The sequence below is a fragment of the Amblyomma maculatum genome, chromosome 8 (genome assembly GCF_055883805.1).
Source record: "Amblyomma maculatum isolate TAMU_Amacu chromosome 8, ASM5588380v1, whole genome shotgun sequence".
In the NCBI taxonomy this organism is placed as follows: domain Eukaryota; kingdom Metazoa; phylum Arthropoda; class Arachnida; order Ixodida; family Ixodidae; genus Amblyomma; species Amblyomma maculatum.
Window position 1 is genome coordinate 71,316,895 of NC_139351.1, and position 23,409 is coordinate 71,340,303.

Consider the following 23,409-nt stretch of genomic DNA (forward strand, 5'->3'; position numbering starts at 1 on the left):
TACTGACGCCACATTTCGTGCCCAATCGGAGAAGCGACAGAGGTAACCGCGAGAGTTAAACCTCACAAACTGCTGTTATTTTTCCCCACAGTTTTTCTTCCGTCGGATGCACCGGTTAATTCATTTAATGTAATAACAGCACGTATATGTTAACTGATGTCGATAAGAGCGTTCATTTTAAATTTAAGCTTCATCGAAGTAGCGGCTTATGGACGTGGCTCCAAACAACCAGTGGCGTTTGGAACTAAACCCGCTTTACAAGCAGCACGTGGGGCACGGGCGAAGCCTCAGAAGAAGAACAGGCAGCGGCGAACGGCATCAAAGGCATCTACACCGGCAGATAGAACCCACAAATTTGTTGCATTCGCTGGCGCAGTCATGCGGCCGTCCGCTCTCTGCCGGGACAAGCCGGGCAACCTGCAGCTTGGCCAGCAGCTACGGGCGCAGGGGCCGGAGCAGTCTACCTCGACATGTACTGACGTAGCGCGGAGGAACCATCGGCCCTCGGGCGATCGAACCAGGCGGCCATGGGACGAGGCGCACCGTGAGATGCTGGAACAGTTCCGCAAGGAGCTCAAGGTAGCCCTGGTGACCACAGCTTGCTTCGTGAGTGCCAAACTGGTTTCTCTATTTCTCGCCTGCCGCGACCGCTACGTGAAGGGTTTTCTCAGGGATGAATGGCGTCGGATATGTTGCAGCAAAACGTTTGGCCTTATCCTGCAATCTGTTCAAGTCTGCACAATTCATAGGAGCCCCAGCTGTACAGAAAGCGAACATGACGTCTGTAGCCCCGGATAACCCGAGTACAATCCTTGCGCCCGGCTCTTGTCCTGATCCACTCGTGTACTAAACTTTGCCAGCCGCGTGCCGAGAGTCCTGGCCGGAGTAGAAAATGCGCGAAAAAAATATTACTTGGGCGTGTCAGATCGTATACAAGGGAATGGTTATTCTCAAGGGCACCTAATGGGCACTTACACCTGGAGCTAAAGCTACCATAAGAGCACTAATAAGGCAATCCGGAGCTGCAAGGAAAGTGCACATGTCAGTATCTACAGAAGATGTCTACAAATGCACTGAGCATTGTTCCTCCCCGTTAAAGCTCTTTGTTCAGAAGGAGTTTAATGAGATATAGGTACTGTGCGCACTGTAATGCTCCCTACTCGATCAAACAATTACTCCCGTCCCTAGCAGCTGCCGCCATTATCGGAGTGGGTGCGCGATAGGGATGCGGTGATGACAAATTCACCTAGTGAAAAGGGGAATGTAGGGATACTTTTGCAAGAAGGAGGGGGGAATTACCGGCTGAGAATCATAGCTGTCCTCAGCGTCAGATCGTAACCTGAATGTGCTGTGTACTGTTATTGGATTGGATTAGTACTAAGGCTTCCCTTTTTTACCAGGTGGACTAGAAAGGTCCTAGCCAAGTCGATTCTCTACTGTGACTGAGTCTGTCCCGCCATGGCGCCATGTTAAAATGATGGCATCGTAGCGATGACAATGAATTTAGTTGATAATGATGGCATTAGCGATAATGATGATGATGATCATAGTAGAAATGGCAATGACAATAGTGTAACCACCATTACATACTCGTAGCCAAAGTTCTAAAGGCTAGGTAGGAGGGAGAGTTAAGGCTATACTAGGGGCCGGCGCACCAGCATCCACGGTAGTGGCTCAGTTATAACGCGCTCTAGGGCGGATAGCGACACAAGGGTTCTATAAAGGCTGTGGCGGCCGCCTTCCAACGGAAGCGGAACGCAGTGCGTCCATGTTTTCTGAGTCGACCGTGCCCGAAATCACCGGAGCCGATGTCGCTTTGGGTCGTTATCTCCAACACGATACCATACCATGCGTTCCCATACCATACCAAAGATACTATACGATACGATACCATGCACTATACCATATACCATACCATACCGTACCGTACCATACCATACTATACCGTACCGTAACGTACCGTACCGTACCGTACCGTACCGTACCGTACCGTACCATACCATACCATACCATACCATACCATACCATACCATACCATACCATGTCATCTTGCCTGTATGCTTACCAGTTGCCGAAACCTCTACTGTACTTTAAAAACCTCGAATACTGTAAAAATAATTTGGGGGGCACACAAGCTGCACGTTTTAATGCTTTGACAATATATCGTTAATTGCTCATGTCTGAGTCTGCCCTTGGGTATTCACCATCGACCGCATGCACGCTTACACGCTTAATCCATAAACCTTTATAATTTGCCTCTGTTATTTCATACTAGCATGCAGTCACTGAAAGTGACAAACCTCCGGGCCTAGTTAAATGCCCTGTTTTTGCTATGCTGTACATGTGCCTGCGTGGCATTGGATTGGAATGTTAGAACCAACATCCGAGGTTACTGCTGCCCATGTTTTCTTGTCACGTGGTCTCATGATGACATGGAAGCAGCTGACCGATCAGCGCCCAGTCACCTGCCAGTACCATCTGCGACAGGCATACTGGTAATTTTTTGCGAATGCCACCAACGCTGCCAACACTGTGTTTTCCGAGGAACAGCGCCGGTAGCTTCATATATCCGCTACTTCAATTTCTAGTTGTTACGAGTGCCACTTAAGCGCAGTAGTTGACAGCCGTCGTGATTGCCGGTCGACAGATGGCGCTCACGGAGGCCGTACTTTTGCACTTGCGGTGTGGTACCGTACGTGTGACAGAGGTATTAAAAAGGAGCCGCAATGCCCAGACAATTGATCAAGTGGTATAAGTACTGGATTATGTTTAGAGAAACTTACAGGGCAGTCAGCCAAATTCTAATTCCAGCTTGCAAGCACCCTTATTCTGTGTTGTGGTGGTGGTTAATGATGGAACTGCAGCACCTATTGACCCATCTTGCAGGGCTGGAACTGCTCCTCATTGCTGGCGAGGTCATCGGACTCGTGGTTTCCGCGCCTACTCGGCTTTCCCGGTCCGTCAAGTAAGCGAGAGGACACGTGGAGCACGCGACCGATACGGCAGCCAAAGTGTACACCACCTGCTTTTAAGGCGCAAAACATTTCTTGCTTCATGAATGGCATCCGCACGAACGTGTCGAACGATTAAACGAGACAGATCGGTATCCAGGCCAACAGTAACCACATTACAAACCAACATTGGCGAAATTGACTAAAGTATCTAAAATCAAAACACTGAGTAATCAGTAGCCAAAAGACGTAAACCAATCCAGAAAGGTCGTAAATAAATCCAGATAAAATCCAGTGGTCGAGAATCCAATACAGGAGCCACATAACAAGGTTAAAGTATATAAATATTGGGTAATAAGAACAAAAGCCACAAAAAAAAAATATATAAATGAAAGTTCAAAAATATAAATAACAGGAAAGATAAAAATGAAAAGTAATAAAAACAAAGAATATAAAAACAAAAATTAAAAAATATAAAAATTATCCATCTCACTAATTTTCTTGTAATCAGACACAATAATAAACGAGGATTTAAAGGCCACAGAAACGAAATTTCATTTTCGTGGCAATATTATCGGAGAGTCCTAAAATCCAGACGTTTTTTAATCCGTAGGAAACTTTTTCTGTAGTTACAAGCGTTTTATTCTGCGTAGCAGACGACGCGTGCGCCTGGTGGCGTATCGTGGAGCTGAGCAATTTATCGCTATCGACATAAAAACGGACGCTCGAGAAGCGTCCTCAACCAGTGAGAATAGAGGCTTTACAAAAGTTAGCGCCATCTAGTGAAAGAAACAGAAACTGTGCGCGGCGGCCATGTTTTGCTCAGTCCGCCCGCGCCTCCCATCGAGTACGCTGTCAAAGTGCGCCTTCGTAGAACCCGTGCATGCATCGCAAGGTGCATTGGAATGCTCACAAGCGATTGTTTCATTTTTTAACATCACAGCAGTCGCTCTATTCGGAATGATGCCATCATGTTATTGCGTGCCCTTATGCAGCCAGCGCACCGTCATAGACGCGGACGGAATCAAGGTATACGCAGTATACGCGTGTATGCGACCGTTCGTTTGTAGTCCTAATCGGCTTTACAAGGGTCACTTGCACCATGTAAAGCATTACTGCACGTCCCTCTGACTGGGAGCTAGCTCACAGAATGTGCTATCACCTAAAACAGCAAGGTTAATTCTTTTGCGCGCTATGGAGCCTTGTGAACTTGAAGGATAAACTTATGCTGCGATGGAGGACACGGGAGAAGGAGCAATGCATGTGTAACGAATGCTATTGTGCAATTATGTTCTTTGAAACATTTTGTACGTAGGTTACATTTACCATTGTGTATTTGCATGCTTACCGAAACTACTTTTTACAGTCGTACGAAATGGTAGTGCTTGGTGCAGAGAGCAATACGGTTGTCTAGTGCGCCCGAGGTGCGTGTTTCACGCTGCAAAAGCAAGTGGCTGCCAAAACCGCGGCGTCTAGAAAAGCAGGAAAAGATGACATCCCACTAGTGTGTTGTAACGTGCTCACGTACAGCCCGTTTCGACCGGTCCACGTCCAGAGCGCGCAGCTCAGGTTTTATACCTGCCAGCGCGGCCGATAAAATAACGAAGCGTGCGCTTCACTTTTGTGTGTTTTCGAGTCACCCGATGGTTCGCTAATTCACAGCTACCTGAAATTCATTGTAAATTTTAAATATGTAGATTTCTTGTTTATTCCCTCTGTCAGAAAGTAAAGATTTGAAGCCGTAATCTCATATGAAAGCGCTGACATTGGAAGCTTCGAGGAACTCGGGGGAGGAAGAACTCGGCTGAAACGAAAAGAAATTTGAAAAGTCAACTCACATTACTGCGAAGTGTTTGTGTTTTGTGCAACTGGCTGTGTTCATAAAATCAGATTTATATCATATCGTTATAGAAAAATTAGGGGGTCACTTAAGCTCCGCCGTTAAAGGTATAACGTTATAGTGTCTCTCTCATACACACACACGCATGATGTTTTTTTCTTCGCGTGTTATATTTTAGCTCTTTTATTTATTTATTTATTTATTTTATTTACCAAATACTGCAGGCCCTAACTGGGCCCTAGCAGGAGGGGCGAAAAGAATACAATGCAGTAAAATATGAATTCATCAAAAGTAACATACTACACACAAGTGTAGTATGTTGTATGTTATATGTTATGTATGTTATATTTCTATGTTATGCATGTTATGTTAGATTTCTATCATTTCTTTATTTATTTTTATTTTATTTGACTTTTATATTTTTATACACCAATACGCATGCGTCAGCAACAATCAGCTTTCCATTCTGAGCAATTTGACACTTTTGAACACATTCTTCAATTATTTCAATTAATCAATATTCTAAATTTTCTTCCTTAGCATCACCAGGCACTGGTTTTTCATTCTGACACCTTTAAACCCTTACTTTCCAATTTTTCCTTTTTTTCGTTTCTTTATTTCATCAATTGATCAATTAATTACAAAGATTTTATTAACTCGTCATCGCCTATCGCACACCAATCAATATTCAATCACTGGAAGCACAAATTACCATGGCCCCTTTTTTTTTTTTTTACGCAGCCCCCGATTATTTCCGAGACTAATGCCAACAATTGCGTCGACGGCATGGGAAGGAAAGTGCTAAGCGCCAGTCCAACTTACGTCAAATTACGCACGATCCTTTTATCATAAAATAAAATGCATCCCCGCTCATTTCACCAACCATCTTCCAGTGGGATGAGCGACGGTGATTGCGCAAACCAAGCAAACAAACTCGCGATGATCTCTCATAGGCATTTATGCAAACAGCAAAGGCGCACAGACAAAAGAAAAGCCACATTACAGAACTCTGGATAATGTACCTGGATAGGGATGACGCTGCGGATTGCCGAGGGGGGGGGGGGGGGGGGGCTGCGCTCGGTAGCGCAGCCGGTGGGCCCCGCCACGTCTCGGCTTTCAAAATACGCTTCTAGGCGTCTCTAACAGAAACCGCCAGGGACCGAACAGAGGTCCAAGCACAGCACACTAGGTTAAAACGTGAAAAGCGCGAACAGAACGGCGAGCGCTGACGGACCGACACGAAGCGAACGGAGCGAGCAAAATATGGCGGCCAGCGCGGGATCAGGGTGCCGCTCACGGTTGCCAGACGTACTTTTGTAAACCCTCTATTGTGAAGCGAAGGCTTAACTACGCCATGTGCCAGCCAAGGCCAATCTGTTCGAGTTCTTGACCTTCAAAAATGTGGCGTGACCTTGACCTAATTAAGTGTAGGTGTCTACCATTCCGTGGTATCCGCCAAAAACTATACTGTGCCTTCTTTTACCCAAAACCTAATTCAAAATAAAGGAGTGGCCTTTACCTGTCAAATGGGTCGGATATTCTCCAAGCTAGGTGTCTTGTCTGGTGTGGGGAAGCTTTACAAAAAAAAGTTGTCAAGATAAGACTGGGTAACTGTCTGAAAGACGAGCTGTTTCCGAACACGATGTTTGGCTTCAGGCCCAGGCTGTCCAAACAAGAGATCCTACTGCAGCTCGAGGACTGCTATAAAAAATGAAAGCATCATACTGGCCATAGATTTGAAGGGCGCATTTGACAACATTAGCCACGAAGCGATACTCAGGGAACTCTCAGTGGCAAATTTTAGAAAAAAGACTTCTGACTATGTGAAGGACTCATTCCTAGCGGACAGAACAGACCCCATTATAATTAATACCATAGGTCAGAAACGCGAAAAAACCCTGACAAGGGTACACCGCAAGTATAAATTATATCTCCAATACTGTTCTGTTTAATATTGTCGTGATAGGGGTAGCGAGAAGACTCTAGAATGTACAGCACATAGACCATGCAATCTACGGCAGACGATGTAACAGTGTGAACCCAGAAGGGGTCTAGCGCGGAAAAAGAACGTTTACAACTCGCTGCGCAAGAACTTGAAGATTTCACCCGATCTAGCGATATGCAGTGGTCACCGGAGAAGTCACAATGAACAAGATTACACTCTCCATTGTACAAACCAGTGGATATTTACATAATCATGAACGGACACCCGATCCGTCAGACGTACAAATGAGAGTACTAGGCTCGTGGTTACAAGGAGGCAAGCTCGATCACACGATCAAATCTCTTACCACTATAAGCAATTCCATGTCTCCAGTACGATAAGCAGGATAACAAAAAAAAATGGGGGATCCCGGAACAAGACGCAATACGGATAGTGACAGCACTCGTCATCCAAAGCCTCACCTAAGGTCCGAAATCATAAAACTAAGACGGAAATGAACAATATAGACGTGCTAGTCAGGAAGACCTACAAACTCGCCCTAGGACTGTCACCATGCGCCTCTAACAGCAAGTTTCGCGACATGGGAATGCACTGCACCTTCTAAGAAGCTCGAGTCCCACCTAGATCAGAAACTTTTAACTCACCAAGACGGGCCGTGCTCTCCTTCTAAACTCGGCCATCCCAACATAGAAGGCAATAGCGCCCAATCCACGAACATGGCACCAGAATTCAAACACTTTCATAGTAGGTAATAATAATAATAATAATAATAATAATAATAATAATAATAATAATAATAATAATAATAATAATAATAATAATAATAATAATAATTGGTTCACAGGAAAGAAAAGGTGCGGTATCTGTCGCACATTTTTCCGCGGACACCTTTTCGAACCCTACCGCCAGCGGTTCGATGAAGGCGTTGGATGAAGGTGAAACGGAGAGGCGTCCGTGTGCTGTGCGATGTCAGTGCACGTTAAAGATTCCTAGGTGCTTGAAATTATCCCGGAGTCCTCCATTATGGCTCCTCTTTCCACTTTCAATACCACTTTCACTCCATCCTTCATCCTTTCTCATACGGCGCGGTTCAGGTGTCGACAGAACGTGAGATGCTACGCCTTACATTTTGAGTAAACCAATTACTATTATGACTACCTGCTCGCAAACGCGATCCTTCGTTTCGCATGCTCAAAGAGAGTAACGATTGGAAAGGAGGCATAAGAATAAGGGTTAGTTTAACCGCAGTGCTCCATTATGTTTTTCGCAAAGCATCAACCTGATGGGCTCTAATCGTATCCACGTGACTATTGATAAGTGCCCTTCCTGCTCCCCTCCTCGTTTCCTAAATACCTTGCTACACTCATGACAAGTTCGTCTCTTCGGTTCTCCAAGGTCACTGGGCCATGGCAGTCATCCTGGACGTCGCCCATTCGACTAACGCAATCAGTGACGTCATTCTAATGCTCAGCATTTACTACGTGAGTACCTCTGATTGTGACTCCCGCTACAGCTAGCCCGTGAACGTTGACACCCGTTGATCCTAGTAAGTGCGTACGATGGCTTGTATTCAAGGCACCTGTAACAGCTGTGGTCGAACCTTGACTAAGTCATTCTGAGGCTGGTTACGAATTTGAATGGGTAATAAGGCCCACCACCCTGGTGAGAGTTCAACGAATGAAATAAACCGGGCGGTTTGTGGTTTGCAAGACCTGCTCCGCGCTCGATTTCTCTTGGCATGGACAAACGCTGCACTTTATGGTGCCTTCAATAAACTCCTTAGTCTGGTTGCTATTGTTACGATTTACGTAATTTTGTAGCGAGGGCTGAGAACTGAAATATGTAAGTTCTCGTTCATCTAAGGCTACACGGTGCCCGACATAGTGAACATGTGCTCGCTCACTTTTCACGTACTAAGGTAAATGAAAGCAAATATGCAAGTGTATAAAAACGAGATGATTAACGATTCCTGGACAAGTGCACAAACCATTAACAGGATGTCAGCAGATTTCCTTACCAGCCAATAAACGCCGCCACCCACGATGCCGCAAGCACGTGGCCAGTGCCAATATAGGCCTTCTTAACCCACATGGGGCGCGGAGGGCGTCCAAGTGGGAAGAACTATACCGTATGCTTGACACCGAAGCCATGGCAGTGTATATTGTCACGAAGACAGGGATTTATGGGAATCGGCAACAGGGGTAGTGACACACACAGTCAAGACAGGGGTTCATGGGAAACGGTATCACAGAGACACAGGCTCAAGAGTGCACAGTCCTAGCTAGCCGAAGCGCGCGAGAGTCTACAACTTCGTCTTTCAAGCGCTAGGTGGCATTATTCCTCCCCTTGAAAAAAAAAAAAAAAAAAAAACGCAAGCCCACACACACACACACACACACACACACAAAAAAGCTTATCCGGATGGCAAATACGACTTTCAGCGGGTGAAATACGGCTTCATGCGAAGCACGTGCACTAGGTCAGACGACCACTGACGACTAGAACTTGGTACAGTTACGTCTGGAATAACCCCGTACGTAACTTCTAAGAGGCGACGCAACACTCTGTAGGGTCCAAAGTATAACGATCGAGAAGTTTTTCTGACAGGCCTGGGTATATTCTAGAGTACTATAGCCTGGGCGCCGGACAGGTGTCCACACCCAGACTTTGTCACCAGGCTGAAACACGACGAGCGATGTCGGTAGTTATATCGGCGTGCATCTGTTGCTTGCTGTTTTGTAATGTGATTACGGGCGAGCTGGCGAGCTTCTTCGGCGTAGTTGGTGAATTCTTCTGCGTCAGCGGTAAGCAGCTGATTGTCAGCCGCACATGGCCGCACATGGCCGCATAGCGTCGAGCATGGTCTGCACATCGCGTCCGTATACTAGGCGAAATGGAGTGAATCGAGTTGTTTCTTGGACGGCCGTGTTATATGCAAATGTGACGTAAGGCAATATCTCGTCTCATGTTTTATGCCGCACATCCACGTACATGGCGAGCATGTCCGCTATTTTGTTTAGTCGCTCAGTAAGGCCATTAGACTGAGGATGGTAAGCAAGTATTTCGGTGATGTGTCTGGCTTAGTTGGAAAACTTCAAGACGCGCTGTAAATGCCTTGCCACGATCAGTGATGACGTATGAAGGGGCGCCAAGGCGGAGGACAATCTGCGTCTTGAAAAATTGTGCCACTTCGGAGGATGTTGCACGCGGCACCGCCATAGTTTTTGCGTAACGTGTCAGATAATCTGTAGCCGCGATAATCCACTTATTGCCAGCTGATGATAGAGGAAAAGGGCCGAGAAAATCTATATCAATTTGGTCGAATGATACTAGCGGTGGGGGAGTAGGCTGCAGGAAACCCGCTGGCTTCAATGGCGGTGTCTTGCGTCGCTGGCACTCTAACATATCGATGAACGGTGGCGGCAAGTTTGGGCAAGTAGTAGGCCTGGCGCACTCTGGTAAGAGTGCGTGCAAAGCCCAAGTGCCCAGCGGTGGGTTCATCATGGCAAGCATGAAGGATTTCATCGCGGAGATCGGCAGGGATGACTAGAAGATAGGCTCGGTCACTGTTGCCGGCGCTTTTCTTGTAGAGGATTCCGTTCTTAGCAAACAGTCGGGATACTGTAGAATCGAAACCCTCCAGATGATCGATCACAGTTTTGAGGTCTGGATCAGCCCGTTGCCGGGACTTTAAATCAGAGGAACTGATAATGCCAAGAAAATGGGCGTCTTCATCCGTACTGTCATGGGCCAACTCCACGGGTGATCGAGACAGTGTGTCAGCATCTTCATGTTTACGTCCGGATTTATAAACGATAGAGTAATCAAACTCCTGCATGCGAAGGCTCCACCGTGCAAGACGTCCTGATGGATCTCGAAGACTAGCTAGCCAACACAAAGCATGATGGTCTGTCACAACTTTAAATTTACGGCCGTAGAGGTAAGGTCGGAATTTCATTGTGGCCCAAACGATGGCGAGACACTCCTTTTCAGAAGTTGAATAGTTTGATTCTGCCCGAGAAAGGGTGCGGCTGGCATAAGCAATCACTTTTTCCTCGCCTTGCTGGTGCTGGACCAGAACAGCACCCAGACCGACGTTGCTGGCGTCGGTGTGAATTTCGGTGGCAGCGTCCTCATCGAAGTGTGCAAGGACGGGAGGGTTGTGCAGCCGTTGGCGCAGCTCGGTGAATGCCTCCTGCTGCTCGGAAGACCAGACGTACGGGCTACCTCAAACCGTCAGAGGGCAATATGGTGGCAGAAACTCATCTTCGTGAACTGGAAGAGCCCACCGTGCACCCTGACTGGCACTGGGCCGGCTGCAACTGAGGTGAAGGACAGCGTAAAGGTGGAGGTGTCGGCGTGCTGTGGAAAAAGAACGCCGAGTGGGCAACACTCCAAGACTCATGTAGAGACCATCTGTGGGCGACTGGAACTCTGGTGGGCATACCAGTGTTGATCGGTGGTTCAGTGGCCTGTGGTCACGATGATGGTAATGGCCGCATACTACAGTGCATCAAAGGTGATGTGTCGCGTTGGGCGTCGGACAGAGAGATGATATTAGTCGGGGACTTTAATGCACACATCCAGGCCCTCGACGGATACCAGGACTGCAACGGCTAGCTTTTGGTGGGGCTGTCACAGGAGCTTTCACTAGAAATCGCTAACCTGCGTGCGGTGAGGTCACTTGGTGTGCTCGTGGTAGCCAGTCCTGTATCGACTACGCTCTCGTGTCACCCAGACTGACCGCTCAACTTCGGCGAATTCATATTGATGAGCAAGGGGACTACAGCCTAGGGAGCGACCATAATCGCATCAAGCTGTCCTTTTCAGCATTTGCTGGCAAAGCCGGACCGATGTATCGTGAGCCAGCACAATACTATCTGCCGGTGGCGGCCTTTGAAGAGATCAGCAAACAATTCGAGGACAGTGTACAAAAAGCAGAATTCACAAGTTATGGAGAGTATGTCGAGGAGCTGCGGCGGATTATGCGCACACATGAGGTTCGGCGCAGCGCCCGCGGCAGAACTCGACAAAAAAGATGATGGGACGCCGAAGTAAAGGCCGCCCTCGAAGATCGAAGAAAGGCAAACCGACGACAGCGTGCAGCTGTTAAGACCCCCCCCCCCCCCCCCCCCCCCGCGGATAAATGCCGGATTGCGTGGGATGACTACATAAAATTTAAACGGCGGATGCAGCAGGTCGTCCAGCGGAAAATTGCAGAAAATGACCATCGGCGGCTGGAGGAGCTTTTGAAGTCAGAACGCAGTGGACCACGCAAGTTCTGGTTGTATCTGACGTCTCTCGACCGAAAGGTGCTGCAACAGACGCTCTGGGATGAAGTCACCGGTGCAGCGATCGGCAATCTCCCGCAACACTCACTGAGCACATTCGTGGTGTGTATGACGTGCAAGAACCGCTGTGCGATCAGTTACCATCACCTACGGACTCGGAAAGTGCCTCAACCGTCTCATGGAAGGTTACACGGGCAGCAGTAGATCGGGAAATTGCTCGCATCGACTCGCGGACTGCCCAGGATCTCGATGGTATACCTGCAAGGCTTATTGTTAAAAGCCTCGGCGAGAGAGCACCGGAAACTCTGGCAAACTTACTCACCGGCATTATTGACGGAGACCCAATTCCACCCGACTGGCTGAAAGCCAGAGTTTGCCTCATCCCAAAGAAGAGCGGAGACGCTAGCCTTCTCCGCGACTACAGGCGCTTACAGTCACAAGTGTGATTTACCGCATCTTCGCACAAGTTGTGTGGGAATGGATGAGCGGTTGGGCCGAGGCAAATTAGCAAACTCACCGAAATGCAGAACGGATTCAGCAGAAACTGTCGCCTCGAGGATAACCTGTTCGTGTTGACCCAGTGCATTGAGGTTGCCCGCAAGGAATCTCGAGGTCTCGTGGGGTGTTTTACCGATGTTGCCAAGGCATATGATAGTGTGTCTCATAGGGTGAGGCTCCAGTGCCTGAAGGACATAGATATGCTACGAGAATGGAGAAACCTATTGCACCGTCTCTACATCGACAAGATGGTTGTGGCAGGTTTCGGCGGCGCATCCTCCGAACCAATAGCAGTGCGCAGAGGGCTCAAACAGGGGTGCCCGATGTCACCGCTATTGTACAGTCGTGAGCAAAAGTCAAGAGACCACGCTAACTGCTACAATTGCTTTTTTTTATGTATAAAAAGATGTGCCAGAGAAAATTGCTTGGGCAAGAAAGCAATTATAGCAAGCATGGTACCTAATGAACTTCTCATAAATAACCGTTCAGAAAAAGCTGGCAGGTATTTTTCTCAAAGCTCGTGGTCTCTCCACTTTTGCTCACGACTGTACATGCTGTACACGTCGGGACTTAAACGAGCGCTCGGTCTGGTCTTCAAGCTCCCCTTCACGTGGGCCGGAATACTCGATAGGTGGACAATCTCAGGACTGCTGTTTGAAGACGACCTTGTCCTGCTGGCCGAAAGCGAAACGCAGCTCCAGAAGCTCGTCACCATCTCCGCAGATCAACTGGCCGCACTTGGACTCCATTTCAATCCCAAGAAGTCCGCTGTACTTTGGTTTTCCAACCTCATGGACAATGCTCCCGGCGTGGCCTGTCCAGTGGTGAGCTGGTACCGCAATCCAGAGAAGGGCTGCTACACGGCATACGAAGACCTCCTGCGACGATCATCACGACGAGCCACCTGCATACTACGCCGATGATGTCCATGTGGTTCTAGCCGCTACTTGATTGTACGCGAGCTCTGGAAGGCAGTGCATGGGCCCAGCTTGACGTTCGGGAATGCCGTCGTGTGTCTGTCCGCAGCAACGCGAGTGTGGCTTGAAAGCTTGAAGGAGGACAATACGAAGTCGGCTGCATAGCACTCGGTTGCCATGGTCGAGTTGCCATAGAAGCCATACAAGGGGACGTTGGATGGTCTTCTTCTGAAGCCCGAGAGGCCAAGAGCAAGATCGCGTTTGAGGGACGCCTCCGCCTCATGCCCGACATCCGGTGGGCTCGTAGGGTGTACAGATACCTGCACTTCTAAGGTATCAGGACGCAATGATGCTCCCGTGTTCAGCGGCTCCGGCGAAAATACGGGTTCTTCGAACATCCCACCGAGGAGGATGCGGAACGCAAAAACATGCTATACAAGCCTAAGTGCAGCATGCGGAGACCACCAGCTGGCAGAAGGCGATGGAGGCGAATGCAACACACTCCAACTATATCGAGGCAACAAGAACGCGATCGCCCAAGCAACGCTGTATGATAATAGCTGTGGCAGTGTGCTCCTTTTTGAGGCGCGTGCGGGCGAGCTCCGCGGGATATTAAAAAATATTAACGATAAAATGTCATTTCTGTGCGAAGTTTGAACTGTTGAACTGCGAGGATTCCGCGGCTTAGCTGGGAGAAGCATTCTACATCGCGCTTCTAATTGTGCAACGCGCTCTTCTGGCATAGCTCAGCTAAGTCACAGTCAATTTTTACATTTCTTTAGTCTTACTAAACTGCAAGTGTAAGCTAACGAATTCAGTATATGCCCTTTATCCTGGCAGCATATTGGCAGATAGAGCAATACTAGAGGATGACGTTTTAGTTTTATTTTCTTATGCGAATAAACAATATCGCTTAGCGTGTCGTTATTTATGCTAAACTGTTCTAAGCCAATTGTGTGACTGATGTAGTTTCCAAGGTGTCCAGTATCTCCGTCCATGTGTTTTTGTGCGCTCGAATGACGTTTCATGATGTTATAATTAGCCCAACTGTCTACGCTTGCAGTCAGAGACATAATGTCATTCATTACCTATGGCATATCTGCGAGATGTTCGTTTCAGAACAATCTGAGAGGATACTAAAATACTGTTTTTTGCTGTCTTTCTTTACCAGCTTCAAAGACCAAACAAGGATGACGAAGAACAAGTAAGGCCCGCTCCTGCAGCTTCCTCATGATTGTAGTACATGCCGTTACTCACTCAGCCCAAGAGGCACGCTTTTCGCTATTTGTGGATTCTTGCCTTGCTTTAAGTTCATGTCTACGCGCAGGGCATCGCCGAGATAAGGCTTTTTTCTCCATGCTGACATTGAGAGCATTCTTGTATTTAAGGAGGACTGATTGGTTAATGTTTAGGTGAGATACTGTGCGGTGCATTCCAGAATCTGTTTTTGGTAGAGATCAACGTGCGCGTTGACGATACATTGAAAAAATTGGATTCTCAAAGTAGTAAAAATGATTTTATTGATCAGCGTCTATTACTAAGAGATAGCTAGCTTGCCTATAATTATCAAAATAGTGTGCCATAATGACCTCGTGTTTGAACACACAGGACCGATAGGGATAACGTTTGATGCCTGCGCTATGCAGCCGCTCAGTTCGATCACCAGACTGTTCATCGTGTGGAATAGCATGACCATTCTGCTCATCTGGTGCACCTCCTGCGTCCACGAATTCCTGCCACGAATGGTGAGCAGATTCTGACTTGCTAACGCTAGTCATGTGTAAAGAAAGAGAGTCTAGCTTGTCCTGTAATCGCTTATCATTAGCCATGGGAAGGGATGATTTGATTCTTCTGTTGATATGGCAATTCATGTTTAACATATCGAAACGCACGCGCCGCTAAGGGCTTATGTGGAGGACTCGGTGCTAAGTTTAACCACTATGAGGAGGTTCTTTAAAACCCACTATCGAAGGGCTGATTGGGGGGGGGGGGGGGGGTCAACTAAAAACACGACCAGACCGGTCAAACTAGGGACATATTTTTTATACATAAAACTTAGACTAGATAAATTATACCAATTAACAAATAATGAGCTTAACAAACGACACGAAGACGGACATAAACTAGTAACAGTCACTGGACGCTAGAAGAATGAAGTCCACGTGGACACTCCCGGACATGTGGGCTCGGAGTGCAAAGAGCGCCCGGTGTCCACAGACGCGTCAGGCCAGTGTGAGAGGCTTGGAGGCTGTTGTTGTGGCTGTAAGAAGAAGGAAAATAAAATGAACGGACCTGCTACTGGCTCTGTAGCTGAGCCACCTCCGCTGCCTCGTGCGGACAGAAGAGAAAATAGAGAAGAAAAAGAAGAGGGAGAGAAAGACGCGCGCCGCAACAACAGTCGTCGTCCACCAACACCGAAGCGGTGGCGGGTGCAATGCACGGCCTACACCGGCCTACAACCGGTGGCGGGTGCGATGCACGGCCTACGGCCTACTGGTATCCCGGGCCGTAGGCCTGCGTGACGCGATCAGCCATAGCTCCTTGACCACCCGTTTTCCAGCAACGCTGCTCCGCCGTTCTCTCTTATGTGTAACTCTGCACCTTGCACGCGCCACATACTTGCGCCGTCTCTTCCTCGCTTCTCCCTCGTGCTGGTAGTTGAAGACACCGTGTGGCGCTAGCTCCTTACAACCACAAGCTTTTTAACGTACATTCACATGACGCAAAAGGGAATTATTGCTTTTTGTCGCCATATAAATGCAGCCTTGAGAATGGGAGGCGACCTCGAGACCTTCGGTTCAACAGCCTCACGCCATAACCACTAATGACCCTGCGGCGATTTTTTGTGTATACCTCAACGTTGTATACCTACAGTCTGGTCACTTCGATCCATAGCCGTATATTTTATGGATTTAATTGCGCGACAGAAAGCATTTCTCTCATATTTTTTAGTTTCTTTTTTCAGTGCGCGAATGTGGTAATTCAGCTGGAGATTCAATGACAAATGTTGCTCAATTCGCAAAAATTTATCCGAGATTTAGATTCTCTGGACCACACAAGGCCAAATTACGCGAAGTATGTTTTTCTCTACTTACCCCTTCGAAACTGCGGTTCGCTATTTTAGAGATTCGTCGGTACATTTCAATAGATCTAAGCGGGCTCTATGCTGTTCAACGTACGCCGTAAACGACGCCCTACTTCTGGTGAGCAGAGCTGACCAATCACTAGGCCGCCGTGGACGCTGCAGCAGCCTGAAAATCTCCAGATTGTGGATCAACCAGAGTGAGCTTGTTCAAGTCAGCGCCCATCGAAAGCGGCGGAAACTACTATATATACCTATATTATAGTTATATTAGTTATATATTAGTTTATATATACTATATATAACTAATATATACCGAATCACTTCCCGTTCTTACCTTTTGTCAGACACTTGCACAACTCAAAATTTTCATCACGTAACCAACTCAGCCGACTCCGTTGTCAAAGCAAAACTTACTACTTTAGAGATCAGCTCCCAAATATCGGGAAACCAATTATATATTCAATGCAAGAGGCATGCTTATAGGCCTTTCTTTGTGCCGCCCTCATCGTACCGTTCAAAGCTTTCTTATTTAACGGCACTTGAGTTTATTTTCGGCTTGTAAATACTGGATTGCACTCAATTCGAGCAGAAAACGTTTCATCAAAATTATATAGCAAATCACAAGAAGAATACGCCTAGTTGGAGAAACTCTAGTTTTAACAACTCTTTCCTGCAAACCTGCAGTTTTTACACGACGACGGGTCAGCTCAAATTTTACAAGTCAAAATTTGTCTAATCTCTGCAGTTCCACAATGTTCGAAAGAACCGTGATGCAGAGTCTTGATTTTAGCATGTCCCTTATTGTGCGCCAAACACTTTCTTCCCAGGTGAGCGCCGACCAGACCACCGACATGAGTAGAATGATGCAGGCAACCGCCACTCCAGAGGAAGAATCCGTGTCGTTTGTACGTACAACAGTCCGCATTCAATCATGCCTTCATCATGGACGATTTAGCTCCTTGTTAAGCGAGAATACACATTTTAGTCAAGTCCCGCAAAGGTCTGGGTTTCATTGCTTTCAATTCTTTCAAGTCATTTACAGGTTATTGCACCCAATCTGTGTGAAAAGTTTCGTCCTATCACAGAAAAACAATGACTTTCAGGAGGGTAGTGATCATCTTGTTACGGACGAGGAAGAAGCAGGTAGTGACGCGGTCAGGAGCGCTCGCGCTAGGCCCACCACGATTCATTATAATCAAAGCAAGGTTATGGGTCATCTCCCTGTTCCCCGGCTTTCCGTCCCGTAACAATATGCATTTCCTCGTTCGGCAATGATCACCTTTGACGTGTAGGTCGGTGACTACTTAGTTGTTGTGCTTATTTGTATTTCAAAATTTCAGCAGTCTCCAGGGCAGTCGAGTGCTTGTGTACTCTTTGTCTGCGTATAGCCCAAGAAACGTATGCCGATTTGTCTAGTCTAAATTATATTTTTGGGTAGACAGAAAACGATCTGTGCAAATATTTTAACCTCATGCGTATCACACTAATGATGTTACTGTGAAACCACATATTTCTGATGAAAGTGTTTATTAGAGGCTTATTAAAGTGAATTGCAGCCTTGAATTGGTGGAGCAGAGCGTAAGGCTTCACATTGCCTCCTGCTACGTTTTTGTAACGTCACCAAAGATAATTCTTAGGTATGTCGCTTGGTCATCGCCTACCGGAGCACTGTGAACTGAAGGGGAAAAGCTTTTAGAAAAGCGGTCACTTTTCATCTGACTTAGTGACTTGCCTTGCATTCTTACACATATTGGATACACCTCTTCAAACAAGAGTTCATGGAGGGCGAGCAGTGCGATTTCTTACCGTTATACGCCCCATCTTAATGTCGTTGCAGTGGAGGTACATCATTGTGGCACTGGGCTTCACCGCGGTGGCTGGCGTCAAGGTACGTCTTCATAACACACTCAGATTTTACTTTTACTTGAACGAAGTACCCTTTAGCTAATTGTGTACTTGAAAGGCGAGAATAAGTTAGGTTAGTTCATGGGGTTTAACGTCCCGAAGCAACTCAGGCTATGAGAGACGCCATAGTGGAGGGCTCCAGAAATTTCGACAACCTGGGGTTGTCGAAATTTGTAAGGCAGGAAGGAAACTTGAATACCGTAAGTTCCGAATGATGAGTTCGCACACAGCCCATCTGTCTTGAATAGTAGCCTCCCACTCCACACAGTAGGAGGGGAGTTTGTTTCGAGACAAAGGTCCTACACTACAGTTGTCAGGAGGAAAATTGGAACCAGTAAGTACCGCAGCCCAGGGTCACATAGTATCCATCAACAAATCACCCATCCAAAGCCCCCGGTAGCCTCCTATCCCATAGGCGAAGGTCCTACATTACCGTTTTTAGACAGGAAGACTTGGAACCCGTAAATGCCGTGTCCTAAGGTCGCACATCACCAATCAACGAATCATCCATCCATATTGAATGGTAGCCTCCCACTCCACCCAGTAGGAGGGGAGTTTGTTTCGGGGCGAAGATCGTATCCACTACCGTTACACTTGGCACCGTTGACTTGGCATCTTTAAGTGCCGCTTCCCAAGGACACATAGCACCCATCAACAAATCATCATCCATCCGAAGCTCCCGGTAGCCTCCTACTCCATAGATTAGTAGGGGAGCTCGTGTCGGGGCGGATGTCCTACGTTACCGTTAGACATATATTATGATGAGGCTACCCACAAGTAATGGAAAATAATGTCTCTGCATTTACCGTTAGACAAGAAGGAGACTTGGCACCCGTAAGTGCCGCGTCCCAAGGTCACAAATAAACTATCGACAAATGATCATACATCCGATACCCTTGGCATCCTCCCAGCATATCCACTAGGATGGAAGTTTTCGGGGGAAGGTCCTACACTACAGTTGCAAGACAGGAAGGAATATAAACCCCGAAGTACCACGTACCAGGGTCACACACAACCCATCAACGAATCGTCATCCGTCTTGAACGGTAGCCTCCCACTCCACCCAGTAGGGGGAGTTTGTTTCAGGGCGAAGGTACTACACTAATTGTGAGACAGGAGGGAGACTTAGCTGCCGTAAGTGCCGCGTCCTATGGGGGCATAACACATCTACGAATCATCATCCATCTGACTTCCCAGGTAGCCTCCCACCTCACCAATTAGAAAGGGAGTTTGTTTCGGGGCGAAGGTCCTACCCTACCATTGTCAAACAGGCAATAGACTTGGTACCAGTAAGTGCCGCGTTCCAAGTTAACACAACTCGACTAACCATCGTCCGTCCAACTCCCTTGATAGCTTCCCATTCTACCCAATGGGAGGGCAAAGCTTTTTGTTCCGGGGCGTGGTCTTACCCTAGCGCTTTCGTATATAGGAAGGAGACTTGGTACCCATAAGCACCGCGTCCCAATGTCACAAATATCCCATTAACCTATCGGCATCCATCCGAATTCTCCGGTAGGCTCCCTCCCGCCCAGTGGAAGGGGAGAATGCTTTGTTTCCCTGCGAAGTGCAGATAACTGCCGTGATGTTGCCACTTGCTCTAGTTTATCGTTGCTTTCGTGGGCTTCGGCAAGACGTTTCGATTCATTGACTCTCTCGTAATCTTGGGGGCTGATGCTTTCATCATCGAGAGCGAAGATGGCCGTCGTCAGGTAATCCGAACAAGCCAGTGTTAGCCTACATATTAACCAGAGGAAGCAGGCAAAGTCGCTTTAGACGGGAGTATAGGCGGCCCTATTTCGTGAATATATTTAAGACAAATATCAACAGGACAAAGAAACAGGCAAGGTTGCTCGCCAGATACCACAATAGTTCATTTTTCATGTCACCATGGAGGTCAGGTTTCATAAATACGCGCATGTTCAAAATTCGAACAGAATAACGCATGCTGAGACTTTTGAGGAAAGTCTACCCGCAACGAATCTTCTACCGGCATCCTCACAAAGGGCTGACCTGAGGGATGCCGGGAACACGCATCCAAGCTTGCGGACCGATTGGGAAATATCATCCTTTGGCGGCCAATAATTCCCCTCCTCCACTGATCTGTTCGCTCAATTAAGTTCCTCCAATCCAATCCAGAATAGATTTTAACGATCTTGGTATGTAGTGCAAATTGGTCTGATGAAATATTGACGATGAAAAGGAGGACATCCGAAGAGATGCATGAAAGAGTACCGTTAAGTTCGTGAAGAAACTGACCGCCGAAATGGTGCAAAGTTCTAAGCAATGCCCAACGAAGCTCTATCCTTCGGCCTATGTCTTTTAATCTTTTAATCCTTTCGACGCTCACAAGCAACGAATGTGCAATCGACTAAGCGCCTACCCATACGTACTCACTTTTGCGAGGAAGGGGGGTAGTAGCGCAAAACTCAAGACATCAGTTATACACCGGCGTCCGTCTTTCTTGTATTTTACTTTTCCTTCGTTTTTCTCGCTGGTTCCACCTTTCACTTCAGGATATTGCAGCAATAACATCAAAAGAAGTGCTGTATCAGAATGTGCTTAGTCTTTTCTGCAATTGAATACATGCTTACAAGCGATCTCTACTACTAGAGTGCGAATATTCTGCTTCGATTTATACTACCCCCTATCAGCGTAACTTCCTTGCTACCCTAGGCGACCAAGCGTAGCCTTGTCATGAGTCACGCCATAAATATGAGTTCTTATGAGAGCAATTCGCTAAAAAGGAACGTTTCAGTATAGCGCATAACCACTGTAACGATGATTTTCGAGGAGGCAACTTTAGTGGAGTTAACGACCACCTTAATTTTTCGCAGCTGCTCATCCTTTTCTGCGTCTACGTGAGCTACCTCAACGCCTTGCTAGATGGATCGCCAGCGACCGTGGCCTTCAACGCGGCACAGTGTCAGGAATCGAGTTATTCCCAACCCGAAGACCAAAACACTTGGAAACTGTTCATTTGGAATCGCAAGGGTTCCCGGCATTCGAAGCAGACAAGTCGCGCTTCTACATCGCGGCGCAACTCCGGGCGAACCACCCCAACAGCGAAAGAACAGCCGCTGACTACTGGCACCGGGCAAGGACTCTCTGCGCAAGAACCAGCTCTACTCGAGAAATGGTTCCAGCCTGTAGGCCCGTTGCATCACAGCACGTACGACGACGAGGCAGAAGGGGCTCCGCTGCAACTCGTGCCGAACAGGGGCTTGGTGTCTTACGTCTGGCCTTATGGTGCACCAAGAGCTAGGGACAACAAGCAGGCCACATCTGGGGCGTCAAAGAAGAGAAATCGCGGCATGACCAGCTTTGATGCGATGCACATGGCACTCTTCGGCGACAGGAGTAGGGCTCGTGGTAGAGGGGGCCGCCCAGGAAGTGCAGAGAGAGGGGAGGAGTCGCTCGACAGTGCATCGAGCAGCACGGCTTCCGCGACACCAAGTCGTCGCGCTACGCGAAAGGAGGAAGGGGCGCCATCTTCGCCGGAATTCAATTTCGAGGAGTTCATCGAACAGAGGCGGCGAGACGTGGTCGTACAAGGTGCTCCTGTGCTTCCGGATGAGAGCTGCCCGAATGAAAAGGCGAAAATAGATATCCCTCCAGAACGACTTCTGGTCCCGACTGCAAGTGACGGTGGTCCGCTGTCGGAGAGCGTGATCCAAGCCGCTGGAGCATTGAAAGTGAAAAACTGGCAGCAAGAAATAACACAGGAAAAGACTCCTGTTGCTGCCATTGAGACCAACGCGCCTACTGACCATAAACTAGAGACAACGGGAAACGGCTGTGTGCTAACACCCCATCCACCGGGAGAAGTCGCTACCACCGATAAAGAGAGGAACACGGATGAGAAAGTAGCAAGTCAGGGAGCGTCAGAAGTTCTCAACGATGTGTCTAGAAATGTGGGCTTCATCGATGACTATAAAAACCAGAAGAAGCCTTTAATAGTTGGCCTAGACAGCACCATAACTGCGCTCGACAGGACAGGCTCAACCATAGGTCCATCCGATGCAGTCAGTGCCGCAGTAAGGACAGTCGAGGCTAAAACACAGCGTCCTGCAATCAACACAACAGCCAGCCAAGATAGTGGGCCCCATCAGGACCGCGCATCCTGCACTCTCGATATAGCCACACGCGATGCTGAATCTCTAAGCGCTGATCAGCGAGACAGTGCCTCTCACCGAAACATCCTGCCTCCGCTGATATCGCGTGGACCAGTTTTGGTGAAGGACAGGAGCGAGAGCAGGATTGAAAGAGACGCACTTCTTTTCGAGAAGCGTCAGGAATACCCGCCGGCCGCCTTGCAGCATGCGAAGGTGACCAGTGCTGGTACTGCCGACGATGACGTCAAAGGGGCTCGACTGGAGGACGTCAAACCCAACGCTCCATCGGAGGAGCACACTACCGAGATAGTGACTGGAGCGTTCTTGCTGGAAACGGATAAGAGTTAGACCGACAGCTAATTTTTTGCGCAGGGCTATAATGGCGCTTGATTTGCGAACTATGCGATGTATGCTTAGTTTTGGGACCAGTGCCCCAATGACGCCCACTTATTTTTTGGGGTCATGGCTTTATTTTTCTTCGATGTTATGTTTTCGACCCTTTTCATATAGGAACTGTACGGGCTTCAAAGTGACCGTTCTTCTCATTTGGTATCTCTGAAGAGTGGCCAGGTTTGTCTGGTTCATTATGTGAAAGGACAGTCAACTATTCGCCTAACATCGAGATTATCGCTTAATATTTATCGTGGTCAGTGTTTGCTGTTTCATTTAGTTACTGCCTGGGAAGCAGTGGAGGAAACGGCACCCACAAAACACAGTATACCCTGGCACCATTCCTACCAATTATCATGCTCTGTATCATAGCAAGCGAGTTCAGTAATCATGTGCCCTAGCTATATGTAAAGATGTGTGCATTTGTTTGCATCTCGTCGTACGGCTCTGGTACGGGCAGTTGTGTACGGACTTG

The 23,409-nt window shown here is 47.7% G+C and overlaps 1 protein-coding gene across 1 annotated transcript; it reads left to right on the forward strand.

Moving 5' to 3' along the window:
- Window positions 1-60: 60 nt before the first annotated feature.
- LOC146181460 (uncharacterized) lies at window positions 61-22,892 on the forward strand. The gene is made up of 8 exons (XM_084575792.1): window positions 61-606; window positions 2,887-2,965; window positions 8,132-8,217; window positions 14,614-14,646; window positions 15,089-15,187; window positions 17,355-17,432; window positions 18,365-18,415; window positions 21,267-22,892. The coding sequence occupies exons 1-8, from the start codon at window positions 157-159 to the stop codon at window positions 22,890-22,892; spliced, it is 2,502 nt and encodes an 833-aa protein (XP_084431918.1). The 5' UTR covers window positions 61-156.
- The last annotated feature ends 517 nt before the right edge of the window (window positions 22,893-23,409 follow it).

Excerpts from the sequence above, each read along its gene's own strand:
- LOC146181460 (XM_084575792.1), top strand. The coding sequence starts at position 157 with ATGTCGATAAGAGCGTTCATTTTAAATTTAAGCTTCATCGAAGTAGCG. Across the intron at positions 8,218-14,613 it reads TAATGCTCAGCATTTACTAC|CTTCAAAGACCAAACAAGGA; the intron begins GTGAGTACCTCT and ends TTTCTTTACCAG. Across the intron at positions 15,188-17,354 it reads ACGAATTCCTGCCACGAATG|GTGAGCGCCGACCAGACCAC; the intron begins GTGAGCAGATTC and ends CTTTCTTCCCAG.